Source organism: Ischnura elegans, chromosome 13 (assembly GCF_921293095.1).
Source record: "Ischnura elegans chromosome 13, ioIscEleg1.1, whole genome shotgun sequence".
Lineage (NCBI taxonomy): Eukaryota > Metazoa > Arthropoda > Insecta > Odonata > Coenagrionidae > Ischnura > Ischnura elegans.
In genome coordinates this window covers 18,455,476-18,470,523 of record NC_060258.1, presented here as the reverse complement: position 1 = coordinate 18,470,523, position 15,048 = coordinate 18,455,476, and the positions used below count along the sequence as shown (strand labels likewise).

The following is a 15,048-nucleotide window of genomic DNA, read 5'->3' as shown; positions in this document are numbered from 1 at the left end:
CATATACCTTTTTACTTGTTAACCTCTACTTACTTAATCATATTGCCTAGAATTTTTTTCCGGTAGTCTTCATTTTTTCTGACTTATACTTATTTTTAACAGTACATACTCTTTTAAAATATAATTTAATGTTTTCACGGAGAAATGGAGTTATACCACTTGTCTACCGTGGGAGACCAACACCCGTCAAAATGCGTATCTATTTTTTTTTAAATAATAATGTCTTTTAGTCCAGAAATCACTATACTAAATGATAGGTTCAACAGATTCAGGCTTCCATTGGTGGAAGAGGTGGTGCAAGACATCAGCTGGTATTGTACTAGATGATGGCTATGTGAGCTGAAACGTGTTGTACAGGGTAAAAAATGTTGTGGAAAAGTGCTACAATCTTTTATTTAAATACAGTGAGTCCTCGTTCTACGTCACCCCGTTTAACGTCACTTCGCGATAATGTCACGAAAATTTTGAGATGGTCTTTCGTTTATCGCACCTTCGCTTCGCGATAACGTCAAGTCTTTTAAATTTCGCACGAGAAAAAAGGTGAAGTGGCAGGCGTTGCAGGTTGTTCGTTTCGTGGGCGGTAATACAGTCAGTCTAAACAAAGTGTAAAACTGTGTGTATATTGTTAATTGTGATTACTGTTTTAGCAAATTTTAGCATCAGAGAAATTTCCACGAAAATGTCCAAGAGAACAATGTTCACAATAATTTTGGTTCCTGAAGTTACTACGACGATGTTTCAGCCATGAAGATGCCCAGGCGACGCCCGCCCGCCTCACTTCGCAATTAAAACCATCTTTTCGATTTCCAGTTTGCCCGCCCTCGTTCATTTACACCATTTTGATTTCGCTCCTGACCGGTCTGAAAAGAAATTCTCGTAGCGAACGTAGGGCCTATGGACCGGTGCTCCGGAGCACCGTCTGTAGCGTCTGGTAGTGCAAGTAGTATTCATTGGACTGCACACCAGAGCGAAGCCGAAAAGCAAATGCGGGAAGATACAAAAATGGAGGAGGATTTACGTCACTGCTGTTACTGTCGTCGATGAAGACATGAACTCATAATTATGCCATAGTTTGGCATTCCCATCGTAAAAAATGCCCCACATATGATACGCTAACATTTTTTTGCATAGGAATTGTGAGGTCTAGGAGTCGATATTCACTTTTTACATTGTTTATTATGGGATATTATGCTTCGATTATCTTTTCATTTATCGTCACATTTTTCAGGAACGGTAGGTGACTAAATGGGTGACTTTTACCCCTTCGACTTGTAGTGGAGTTCTATCCTTGACGGTTTTCAATAGATGTTTCACAATCGACCTTAAGGAAGCAAAAATTGTAGCGAGAGTGAAAGGCTTTAAACAGAGACTCGTAAGAGAAGCAATAGAAATATCTAAAGAGGAGAAAAACAACTTCAACAGAGACACAGGCCTTAAAATCAGCCGTACTTGGCAACCCGTAATCGGCAAAAATAATCGAAAACCTACTCCTCCAACCTCTCACTCCCCTCCCCCCACCACCTGACACGTATACCTATACAGTAGACTCCCGATTATCCGGCTGCGGTTTATCCGGGTTGCGGATTATCCGTGCATGATTTTCACTCTCGCTCAATTTTTTCCGCGATCTTTGTTTTTAAAAATCCTACGCAAAATCACCAGAATTACTGCATCAATGCTAGGACATACGGGGCTTATCATTTCCGTTAGAATCCCCTTCGTAAAACGGAAGCGATCGCGCTCTAGTTGCATTCACGGGAGCACCGTGTTCCTGTTTTCCAAGCCTCGCAGTGCGCGACCGCGCTCCTTGATCACGGATACAAGTCCCGCAGCAGTTTCAACCCGGGCAACTTGTGCGAGACGCGAGTACGTGGCGTAGTGCCTGACAGTGTAGTTTGCGACGTGAAGCAGTGGTTTTGAAGCATTCGTGCAAACCTTTTTCCTGTATCCGTTATCACACAGCCACGGATGCGTGGTTTTCGAAACCAGGCCATACACAAAGCATTAATAATACGAGTACATCCACGCTATCGTCGCTAAAAAAAGATCGCGAACTGGCGAAGAAAGCTCTCAATGAGTCCTGGAAGCACTCTAAAGCAACACAATAACTGCATAAATAATAATATATTGTTTGTTTTAAGCAAATTATGAACATTAAAAGACATTTAACTGAAAGTTTGGATTATCCGTGATTTTCCGATTATCCGTGCCATCTCTCCCCATCATTACCCCGGATAATCGGGAGTGTACTGTATATATCAATTTTAAATCCCACCTCTTCAGATTCCCTTGAGAAAGCGACCAGCATCGGTCGGGAAACGTTGGGGCCACCCAAAATCTGACGCGGCGACATAGCCCAAAAGTTTTAATTCAACATGACGAGCACCCGTGAAAGTTTTAACGAAGAATTACGACGCCTCTATGGGGAGGAATTGCGACATCGATCGAAGAAATTCGACAAACTCCGAGCCAAGAAGTCATCGCTTCTATGCCAACTATCCTTTCTACTATGTTGCCGAGACCAGCAGATTCTGCCAAATTTCCTGAGACTACGTCATCATCTTCGCTCTCAACGCACACCCCGGATTCTTCACAACGCCAGTAAACAATTACTACGAGCAACTATTCAAGAGACCCGCCGTGAACTGGACCACGTCGGCAAGGAACTTTTCAACATTCACATCATTCTCGCCAATGCCATGAAGAAGGAAGATTTCGAGAGGCTCGAAAGGATGACGGCATCACACATGATCGCGGTAGCAGAGACTACGATGGAGAAGCAGAAGAGGTAATTTACAAGATTGGAAATTTCGCAGAAACCCTACAATCCACAATGCGAGGTATAGGTCATCGTCAACCTCTCAAAACTTCCCCTGGACCCTGCCGCCCAGTCGATCCTTCAAAAAGGATTCAATTACGCGCTGACGCCAAAGGAAATTCCAGTAGAAGAAATCATCAGTGGAGTAGAGAGCGCCACTGGCCACTTGCCCCCCAGCGAGGCTGAAATAGTTCGACAGGACGCCTGCCGAATCCTCAGAATGAAAAGCAAAACCCAGAAGCACAATACCACCATGGCGGAGAGAGAAGCCCTTAGAAAATTGAAAGAAAATGAGAGCATCGTGATTTTACCAGCTGACAAAGGCAACGGGACGGTCGTCCTAGAGAAAGAAGACTACGACAAGAAGATGGAAGATTTACTCGTGGAAGGACCTTATCAAAAGATCGACAGAGACCCAACCGCCCGATACAAGAGGATAGTGACAGAAATAATCAAGACGTATATACCAGATCCCGCCGATAGAAGAAGATTCAACCCACAGGATCCAAAAACTCCGTGTATCTACGGCCTGCCAGAAATTCATAAGGAAGGAGTGCCCCTTAGACCCATAGTCTGCGCCATTGACTCACCAGCATATAAACTAGCGAAATACCTGGCACTGATCTTACAGCCCGCAGTAGAAGACGCTAAATCTTTCGTGAAAAACTCACAACATTTTCTTCAGATCATTAGTGGCGTCAAGGTCAAAGAAGAAGACATCCTAGACATCTTTGACGTAACATCGCTCTTCACAAATATTCCTTGTAACGAGGCGGTAAATATCATAAAAGACAGGTTCAGAGAAAACATCGTCAAGATGACAGAGATTTGCCTCAAGAGCACTTTCTTCCGGTGGAGGAATAATTTTTATCAACAGACGTCTGGAGCAGCAATGGGTTCTCCTCTCTCCCCAGCAATTGCAAATATATTCATGGAGCACATAGAAGATACAGCCATTCAGAACGCCCCCTACAAGCCGAAGATTTGGGTCAGATACATCGACGACACTTTTATCATTTGGACGCATGGCAAAGAAAAGCTTCAGGAATTTTTTACTTATTTGAACGGGATCAACAGCAACATAAAGTTTACAATGGAGGTGGAGGAAGGCGGAAAACTTCCATTCTTAGATGTCCTCGTGGAAAAGAAGAAGGACGGAACATTGGGGCATGCAGTGTATCGAAAACCTACAACAACAAATCGGTACCTGCACGCCTTATCTCACCATCATCCAGCGCAAATAAATGGAGTGGTCAACACGTTAATTCACCGCTCCTAAAAATAAGCGACCAGAACAATTTTGCCGAAGAGAGGAAGAAGCTAGAGGCCATTCTACGGGCAAATGGATTCGACGACAGAGTTAGCTCTCGAACATTTAATAAAGTTATCAGAAAGAACAACGAGATCAAAATCAACACCGCAGAAGCAGCGAACTCCTCTGTAAATGACCTCAGCGACCAGAAGAAAGCCTTCCTGCCATACATTAAGGGGACGACTGACAGAATAGGAAATATCCTACGCAAATTCCAGATAAGGACAATATTCTCGCCTCATGTACAGATAAAACATATATTGAAAACCATCAAGGATACTCTCAAGGAACTCCACTACAAGTTGAAGGGGTATACCGAATTCCTTGCCAGACCTGTGGGAAGAACTACATCGGCGAAACAGGCAGATCGGTTAAAACACGTCTAGAGGAGCACGAGAGAGCAATTCGACTGGGGCAGTCAACGAAGTCCGCGGTAGCCGAACACGCAGCGCTGGGCCACACAATCGACCTTAAGGAAGCAAAAATTGTTGCGAGAGTGAAAGGCTTTAAACAGAGACTCGTAAGAGAAGCAATAGAAATATCTAAAGAGGAGAAAAACAACTTCAACAGAGACACTGGCCTTAAAATCAGCCGTACTTGGCAACCCGTAATCGGTAAAAATAATCGACAACCTACTCCTCCAACCTCTCACTCCCCTCCCCCCACCACCTGACACGTATACCTATATGTACCATTTTTAAATCCCACCTCTTCAGATTCCCTTGAGAAAGCGACCAGCATCGGTCGGGAAACGTTGGGGCCACCCAAAATCTGACGCGGCGACATAGCCCAAAAGTTTTAATTCAACATGACGAGCACCCGCGAAAGTTTTAACGAAGAATTACGATCATACTGTTTAAATGAATTAGCTTAACAGATAATAGGGTGGTTTCCCATTTTTTTTATTGCCAAATCGAAAGATTATTACTCCTGGAGTACGTATTTCACACTCTTAGATTTTTAAATGACGATATCTATTTTTCGTGATCAAATGAAAAGTGAAAATTTTCAACAGCGCGAAAACACAATGGGTAAGTATGAATGCCGGGAAAAAGTCCGTGTGACGTCGTTCTGGTTCCCACTGCCGCAACTGAGGTGACCTTGGGGCGAGGCTCTGAACACTGATACTACGCAAGATGCAAGCAGGTAGGTGAGTACCACGCTAGCTAGTAGTGCTTGGCTTAAATACGTATTATTAATATCCTATCAGACGGAGGAAACTTTCCGACCTTAGGCAGTTATAATGGGTGATTATTAACACGTTTCCCTGAGCTCTGTGCCTCATGCCTGCGTTGGTATACTCAGACGATGTAAAACTCCTATCTACTCGTATAGAAACTAGGTCCCTGTGACGTCACGTGGAGTGGCATCGTATGGGCACCAATCTGGCGTTTTTCAAATGAGGATAAAATTGAGCATTTAACATTCATCTAAACTGGGGTTTCTAAAACCAAATAATTTGCATATAATGAATACACTAATGGTGGGTAACGAATCGCAATCAATGCCTTTCGTTTTCTTTGATGAAGGAAACTACCCTATTGTTGCTTGCATGTTAATAGCAGACTTTGAATCAAATTCCTCGTTTAATTTTGAGAATCATCAAATTTTGAACGAGGCTTCATCGTCAATATTAACGGATTTAATGCGTCACCAATTTCCATGTTGATGTTCATACTGAAATCGAGATAAAAGTTAATATTTATCGTGGAATTTCGTTTAAAAATTGAAAATGCTGCTCAAAATACTATGAATTCAATTCTTAGTTTATTTTATTGAGAAAGGAACAAATATTTTGAAAACTGGCTGAATGAACAATTGTATGACTGCAGTGCCTTACCACAAAGAGGGGTTTTATAAGACGAGGGGTACGGGTGCCTGTTTGCAGATTTTGAGGGATGGCCCAAGTCACGCTTTGTTGCGTCCCGAAACTAAGACTTTGCAATCCCGCGACCGTCATAAAAGGGGGAGAGTAAGGATACATAAATTTTCAGCATTCATTCTCCTGCATAGATAAACCTCGGACAAGAATTTGCAGCTTTCGTCTCCTGGATCCAGAAACGTTAAGAAGCATATTTTCGTCATTAACGTTTTCTCTACTATACACGTGAATATATGTGTGTGGACGTTTCTTGGCCTGGGATTTTCGTCGGAGATTTCCTTACATAAGTGCCAATATAATGCCACGAAAAGCACGAAAGCACGAAATTAGCAGTACGCTGGGAAGTACATTCACATGATTGCTTATTTGTTTCCTACTCTAAGAGCCAGTAACACACACTATAGTGAGATAATGCATGCTCCAATATTGTTTAATCATGAGTATAAGCTTATATCTCCTCTAAATCGTGTAATATCTATGTGCCTTGAAAAAGAGCCATTTTTTTCCCGTGACCATGAATGAGTATTTTTTTTTTTACTAAAAGGAACGTCGGACTCACGATTTTTTTTCATCAGGATCTTTGCTCATACATTAATGATTACTGTAAACTGAACCATGAGTCTGCATTCACATGGCCTTTCCCTGTGGATGCTGATAACGAAAAATGGTGCAAGCGAGATTTTTTTGTGAACTTTATTTTTTTGCAGCTGAATTACTTCATGCAGTGATTATTTAATGATAATCGTGGGATCATTATGGACCACTTAGCTTTAGAAAAATAATCATGGCTTTTCATCTCACAGGAATGGAGTTATGGATGAAAATATAAATCACCATGCGTTGCACGTTGCGGCACTTTAGGGGATACGCCCAAATTTCAATTGCTCATATTTCATTAACAATTGACAATTGGTGGCTAAAATTGTACACAATATCTAGTTATGCCAGGATGTATGACCATGGCAAGTTTCATGAAAATCCGAGTCGGTGGGTGTCATGGCCTGGTTGATTTGAAATGGAATGACCCAAATACATATAAGCAATCCATATGTTGACCGCGAACCAATGCCATAGGTATGGTCGTAAACCCGGAGAGGAGGGAGCACAACTACTCTCGGAGTCCGAGATAATGCGGAGTCCCAGTGGGCAGGGGTCGAAAAAGGTTGGAGCTGAAAGCGTGTGATTATACGCGAGACCCATCTTGATGAATGTCCTTCAAAAATGCTGCGTACAACAAGAAAGAAGAGTTCTTGTGGCTCAGTGCGGCAGTTGTGCTAAGACGAAAATCTGCCATCTCAAAAGGGTCCATAGGGAAAGGTCTTATATTACAAAATTACATCACTGAGCATACATCCTTTCAACCCAGCATCCTTGTTCAGGATGTTTCTCCTTCTCCCATTGGAGACAAGCAGTTTCAACCAATGTACGTTTTACTACATCTGTTTTATATCTCGCAAGAAACATCCCCAACCACCATGCAGGCTGTTCACCGACAGGGTTTCACTTTTACTAAATTATAAAATTATTAAACTTAATGTTGAGGTAATTATTTAGTCAAACCCCTTTGTGCTAACTTGGACTGCACGCACCCTTGTTTGCACTGCAGGAGTGTGTAAAGATATTGCATTTTTATTGAAATTCACTGCTCCACTACCCTAAATGTAGTACAGCCTCAGTCACAATTTTTTGTGAGATATTTTTATATGTATAAAGAACATTCTTTAAAATTTTCACCTGCTTTCACTCAGTCACTTTTTAGATATTGACCTGCAAAAATCAACGTTGAAAGGCTTTCGGCATGGTTTGACAAGCTCTAGATATAAAAGCAGAGCATTCTTACTGCTTAAAATAACACTGCCAGGAGTTTTTTAAGTATTCAACTCTGAAATAACATTTCAATAGTTAGTTCGTTTCCTTCATTAACATTTATGGTGTTAAAAAGTTAGTATTGACAAATTTTTCCCGAGTTTTTGCGGAAAGATTTTGACTGACTGTCTTTTATGAAAAATAGAAAAAATGGTTTGCAAAAGCTCTGTTCATGAAGAATACAATGGTTTTTTAATTATTCTGATATCTTTTCAAATAGCTTCAAAATAATCTTTAGGCAAAACACGTTTTTCATCAAAATTTGCCAATCTGCCCTTTTATTAATGGCTGCCAAAAAAAGTATGGCTTGTGAATTTTTTTCAAGTGTTGTTTTGTGATTTTCTACTAGTAGGGAACCAATGAGAAAAAAAATCAGGACAATTAAAAATGTCGAGTAACAAATTTTATTAATATTGGGTGATTTGAAGTGGAATGACCCTAGCATGATTAATAACAGCATACCCACTCTAACTAAACTATAAAATTCACGGTTTTTTCCACGTTTTCACTGTCTATAAGCCACGGAAAATGGTACACGGAATAGCACAATCTGACGTATGTGCAAAGGCGCAATCAAAATTACGTCGTGGAAAGCGGTGAATTGCTAGAACACATGCGAGAATGCGTGGATGCGAGATGGCAAAATAGCCAGTTCTAATTTTTTTCATGCATTCGCGCAATTCCACGCCATTTTAGAAATTAATGCAGCTCTAACCTGAGCAATTCCATGCCCCATGTAAAAGGGCCTTAAATGTCGTCAAATTCACGTCGGTAGATAAACCATTTTAGGAAGAAATATTGATCACATAAAAATCACAGGCCAAACGTTAACTAACAATATAGCAATCGCGATAAATGCTGGGAATGCAAATGCAGCAATGAAAGTGCTCTTATGAAGTCGCCTATCGTTAGCATAGCAGGTCTGGCTAAAGATCGCGAGTGAGGAAATGGAGGGTGGTGGGGAAGTGGAGAGGTGTCTGATTTCTCGCCAGGGTTAATGATAACATTGGTTAAAGGTCTTCCAATCACAGCCTTAAGGTCTGTGTGTCGTCATGGCACACAGACCAATATTCGCACTTCGAATATACGTGTGCAGATAAATGCGTGGACATACAGACCTTGAAATATGATCCATAAATCAATTTTTCTTATTATCCGTCAATCATAGTTCTACAATCAAGTTTGAGAGGTTTTCAAGGCTTCATGACAAAGTTCACGGCTTTTTCCAGGTTTTTTCACGGTAGACGAAATTCACGGCTCATACACGGTTTTAAGGTTCTCGCAGTTGGGTGGGAACCCTCACTGAGCAATGCGTGGAAACCATCCCTGAAGAGAAACTGGGGTGAGAGTATAGTTTTATCGAATCACCAATTTTCGTTGGATCTTCACCAAAATTATTATACATAACTTACTTCACCTTCTAAACAATCCTAGGGGTGAGCAAAAGCACTGTGAGTACAAATAAAAATTGACTAGTTCATTACTTATCTTGGCGTCGGATGGGTAACTTATACGTTTCAGGAGCCATCATAAACGAGAAAAGACGATCGAAAACTAAACTGTGGCTAAGGTGAACAATTTAGTTCGTATCAATTCAGGTGACAGGAGGAATTTGATATCACTTCAAGGGACGAATTAATATTTTTAATACGAAAACCATTCCCCGACCCACCCTGGCATAATCTGACCTGCCCACATGATTTCGCTAATGCCATCATAAGTCCGTCTGTCGGAGTCAGTCGACACACAGATAAGAAAGAATAAAAAATGAGTGCATACTCAGTGCTAAAACTTTTACTGCAAGTAGTTTTTTAAGTACTCAACGCAGAAATAACATTTCATTAGTGAGTCTCGTTTCCTTCATAAACATTTATGGCATTAAAAGGTTAGTATTGACAAATTTATCCAGTTTTTTTACGGAAAGATTTTGACCCACTGTATTTTATGATAAATTTAAAAGAAAATGGTTTGCAAAGCTCTTTTCATGATGAACACACTGGTTTTTGGAATTATTCTGATATCTTTTAAATTAGCCTCGAAATTAAACGTTACGCAAAACACGTTTTTCATCAAAATTTGCCCAGCCCCTCTCTTAAAAATGGCTGCCAAAAAAAAGTATGGCTTGTGAATTTTTTCAAATGTCATTTTGTGATTTTCTACATGTAGGGAACCAATGATAAAAAAATATCCTTCGAGTATGATTTGCCTTCGGCATGGCTTCCGCCATGCGCTACCCAACCCACCCCTCCAGTCTTACGACCGTACACTAGGAATAAGCCATTCCCTCGGATTTTACAAAATGTAGAAGGGAAAATTTGCATCCTTTGTAAGACTCATCATGCCGGCTGTCTATACCCAAACCCAACGGACCACGCCAAAATCTGGCATTGTTTTCGATCGAACAAACAAATACAAAAAAATGGTGTAATACAAACTAATTTTTTCACCTTAGCAACAGTTTGTTTTCGATCATCTTTTCTTGACTAAGACGGCTGCTGTTGCCAATATGTTACCCATCCGACGCCAAGATGAGTAATGAACTAGTAAATTTTTATTTGTACTCAAAGTGCTATAACCCAGCCCTAGGGTTGCTTTGAATGTGAAATAAGTTACGTACACTAATTTTGGTGAAGATCCGACAAAAATTGGCGATTCGATAAAACTACAGTGGAACCTCGTTAAAGCGAGTACGGGCTAAAGCGACACCCCCGCTATTACATGAGATAGCCGATGCACTGTCAATTGACCCTATAATAAGCGTGTTAAAAAATTCGTTTTTACGAGACCCTTTCGGCGTTGGCTCTCGCCATAGCGAGGGTTTCGCCGCCGGAAGACTTTCATCGAGACTCCTTAACCTCTGTAACCGCTAGCGATCTGTTAGAAATGAAGTTAATGGAGTGTTCAGTCTCAAATTTATGTGGTAAACTGTCGTTCAATAAATATAATGATTGACAAAACAATTCTTTGCATGATTTTAATTCAGTGCAGCGCTTATAAATTGTTTGAATTGATAGTCGTTATTTGAGTAAGGAAATTTAGTGATGCAAAAAACATCGCCTTTCGTCTGGATTTATGCTTACGTTTATCGGATAGATGTTTATCTGTCGCCGCACCACTCCTGTTCCTGTATATCTGTTCGCAACAGGTATATTGGCTATTATTTGCTCCACCTCCGGTAAAGCGACAATTCGCTATAGCGAGTGTTTATTAGTGCACCGTGAGATGTCGTTATATCGAGGTTGCACTGTATACTGTCACCCCAGTTTCTCTTCAGGGATGGTTTCCACGCGTTGCTCAGTTAGGGTTCCCACCCAACAGTGAGAACTTTACCGAGAACCGTGAATGAGCCATGAATTTCGTACACCGTGAAAAAACCAGGATATAGCCTTGAAAGTCGTGGTGAAACCTTGAAAACCTCTCAAACTTGATTGTAGAACTATGATGGACAGATCCAAAGAAAAAGCGATATTTCGATCATTATTACAAGGCCAATCACTCACAGACACTGCCCACGCATCCATCTGCGCACTAAGTTATGTTCACTAAGTTATGTACACTAATTTTGGTGAAGATCCGACGAAAATAGGCGATTCGATAAAACTATACCGTTGCCGAATCTGGTTGGCGGACTCCAAGCCAATCATGTGACAACCAAGGAACAATAGAAAAAGCTGGCTTACTTGATCCACTCACCATCAGCCGAGATGACAGAATGTAATTTGGGTTCCGTAACGTGAGCTGTATGGAGAGAGATAACATTGATAGAAGCCTGAGTAGCTTTTATTGGCCTAGATACATTCTATGTCTTATGGTTTACTTCCATTGTATAGTCAGGCTTCCCACTCTAACTAATTTACAATATTCACGGTTTTTTCCAGTTTTCTCGGTATAAATTTCATCAAATTCACAGTTTGTAGATAAGGCATTTAAGGCAGAAATATTGATCACCTAACAATCATCGGCTGCACGTTAATTAAAAACATAACAAACGCAACAGATGCTGTGAATACAAACACAGCAATGAAAGTGCTATCTCTTATGACCTCACCAATCGTTAGCAAAATTCAGGTCCGTCTAAAGGGTGTGAGTGGGAAAATGGAGAGAGCAGGGAAGTGAAGAAGTGCCTGATTTTTTGCCAGGGTTAACGTCTTCCAATCGCAGGCTTAAGGTCAATGTGTTGTCGTGGCACATGGACCAATTAATAGTTGCGCTATGAATGCACAGCGCTTTTATTCTTTCTTTTAATCTGTCTATCGTAGTTCTACAATCAAGTTTGAGAGATTTCAAAGGTTTTATGACGAAATTCACGGCTCTTTCGAGTTCTTTTTCACGGTAGTTGAAATTCATGGCTTATTCTCGGTTTTAAGGTTTTCACTGTTGAGTGAGAACCCTGATACATAGTTGCATTTTGGTTCCCTTACGGATGCTGTTAACAGTGAATTTTCATGCCATCATACACGGTATCATGCTAGCAAAAGACATATTCTAATTTTCATTGAATGTGCATGCGCGTGACGGTTCATTCGCAAATTTTTCCATTATACACGGTGCATGATTTCATTTGCATGATCATTCACCGTGTAAAGCGGCATTTAAAGCTTAAGTCTCGTTCTAAACCAAGGGTTACTCATCTACACATACCAATCTTTTGTTCCCGATGGAAACAATGAAGTCAAAGAATGATTCAAGGCCAGCCTGTTGCCCTGGAGATCCATCCTGGACCTAAAACAAAAGAAAGACACGAGTCAAATCAACTGAGGCAATCCTATATTTAGTTTCCTTGCAAATGTGAGTGTCAATGAATTTGTTGAAGAAAGTGCGATTAAAGTTTGGAACAAATCTCATAAACACAACTGCCAAGATCTCTTCATGTAAGACAAAGCACACCAATGCAGCTATTATATTTTACAAAATAAGCATGCCAAATTATAGTAAGAAACCAAATTTATGTCAGGAGTTATGTAAAATACAATAAAACTTATCATGCATTTCATTTCTGCAATGTTTTATGGAAAAAAGAATTATTTTATTAACTAAGCATTAATGTCACACTAAAGAGTGAATATAATGTTGAAAAGTGTACAGGATCCACTCTTATTTTCTATGTTCCTCACTTCAAATCAACGACACTCTTTACATGGGGACTTAAGAGAAAAGTACAGCAAGGTACATTCTTCAACATAATTAATTTATGCCAGTGCATGTAACTTCAATCGAAATTATTAAAACCCAAAACAATATGTTGTATCGAAACAGTTTTCTCTTAAAAATTTGAAATTGCTGAAAATCATCAAAGTATACGAGGCTCGTCAATATTGCAGTTATCTGTTTATCAACGTTGTCAGTTGCAAACTTTAAACCTCTTGGCCTTCCGATAAGCCAAATTTTGCACCAATGACCTCGTCTCGTTCTTCAATTTTTTTCTTTGAATGCAACAAAACGCCGTGGGGTAAGATAACATGGAACCGTGGGGTACAATACCAATAATAAAAATTAATTTCACATTTTACAGAAATTTTTTTACGCTTATGCCTACTTTTGAACGATACAATCGGGCTGGCTGCAACTTTTTACTCCACTATCAGTAATTCTACGGCATTGAAGACCGGTTCACTACAAGCATTAAATTTCACGAGTTCACGATGATGTACTTAATAGTGTGAACAGTCTAATTTTAAACTAAATGTAAAAACCAGATTGGAACAAGTTCCACTTTTCGTTAAATAAACCTGAAGAGTCGGGTAGACACTCAACTTTCGTCATATTTCTCGGAGTCACCTATTCACAAATTGACAAAACGTACCTTAACGTAGAGTAACCAATTAATAAAGCAATATACGAAAAAAAATATCTTACGACTACAATGTAAACATTAATATAAATAGAACACCCAAATGAAAATTATAAATAGCAGTATGCACCTCCATCGCACCCTACCTGAGACAACATAAAAAGCTATGCTTGCTTTCATTGCAAATAAAAACAATTTGTTGTCATTACCGTTGAAAATGAAATAGGTTATCACACCGATTGAGCTGAAAGCAGAAACGTCATCAATCACTAAACTGGTCTAAATATGCTCACTTGGCAGCTAAAATAATCAAATTGGCATATCATAATGAGCTTGTTGGCATCCTATGATGTGGAGTTTATTTTAAGGTCATTCATAACTGTTTATAAAGATTGAGGAAGCAAATAATGCATAACCTAAAATTTAACACAGCTAAAAAGGTTAGTTACACAAGTAAGTAAGGCTAAAGTCGCTATCGCACGAATATTGACGGAAAATCGAGTACAAAAATAATGGAAGTTCTATTATGAGTGAGCTCTATTATGAGTGAGCTCTATTATGTCACTACATAATATGCTAATACACAATTTTGATAATGATAAAGAGGATACTAAAATCAAAATACTTTTGAAAACCACAATTACTCAAAACCGGCCGTAATATTCCATGTCCTGGCTAAAAGTTGCCTCCTAATTAACACATCTCAGTAGAAATTGAAGAAACGCCGCTACTAAATAACTTACTCTTAGTACATGATATCCTTCGGTTCCTCCTCCAGGAATGTCAACGCTATGAGAAGCACCCATCACAGTTGATGATAAAAATTCCTTTTGCCAATTTAACTCAGCAATTAATCATTATTTCACGACTTGCATAAAAAATTCACCAAGGAACACTATCCTCCATCAAACGTGGCACGCACTGAATGTCGGGAGGTAGCGTGAATCAAGCCCTTAGCAGCCCAAACGATAGGTCGTATGAGCAGAAACACCAACATGCAATATATTACTTTTTTCAAATAAGTATGAAAATATGCATAATACTTTATTATATTAAATTAAAAAGTATTTAATATGTATGAACTTTAAATTCATTAACTATAACAGCTTAAAGTACAGATTAAATCAAATTTTATCTTTTGTGAAAAATTTGTAACGTTGGACATAGTAATGGAGTCCCCTTGATATTTGCCTACCCTATTACATTTTAAGGGCAACATCTGACGAGGCGAAATACATTTGTGCAGCTGCGATTTCATGAGTCATTTCGGAGAGGTCAATGCATTGACCTGTCCATGGAAGACTGATTCTATAGTCATACGAATTTTAAGTTTAGAAATTGAGAGAAACGATGAAAGATGAGGGTTAATCATTCAATAA

The 15,048-nt window shown here is 39.7% G+C and overlaps 1 protein-coding gene across 2 annotated transcripts in view; it reads right to left on the bottom strand.

Moving 5' to 3' along the window:
• LOC124170121 (Golgi reassembly-stacking protein 2-like) overlaps positions 1-14,607 on the bottom strand; it is a 116,149-nt gene extending 101,542 nt beyond the window's left edge. Inside the window, exons 1-2 of one of the 2 annotated variants that reach the window (XM_046548809.1) lie at positions 14,413-14,607; positions 12,520-12,600 (exon numbers count right to left, since the gene is read on the bottom strand). In XM_046548809.1, the coding sequence (XP_046404765.1) occupies positions 12,520-12,600; positions 14,413-14,475 (144 nt within the window). In that variant the 5' untranslated portion in view covers positions 14,476-14,607. The remainder of the gene's footprint in view (positions 1-12,519; positions 12,601-14,412) is intronic. The other variant, XM_046548808.1, reaches the window with a different exon arrangement.
• Between the last annotated feature and the right edge of the window lie 441 nt (positions 14,608-15,048).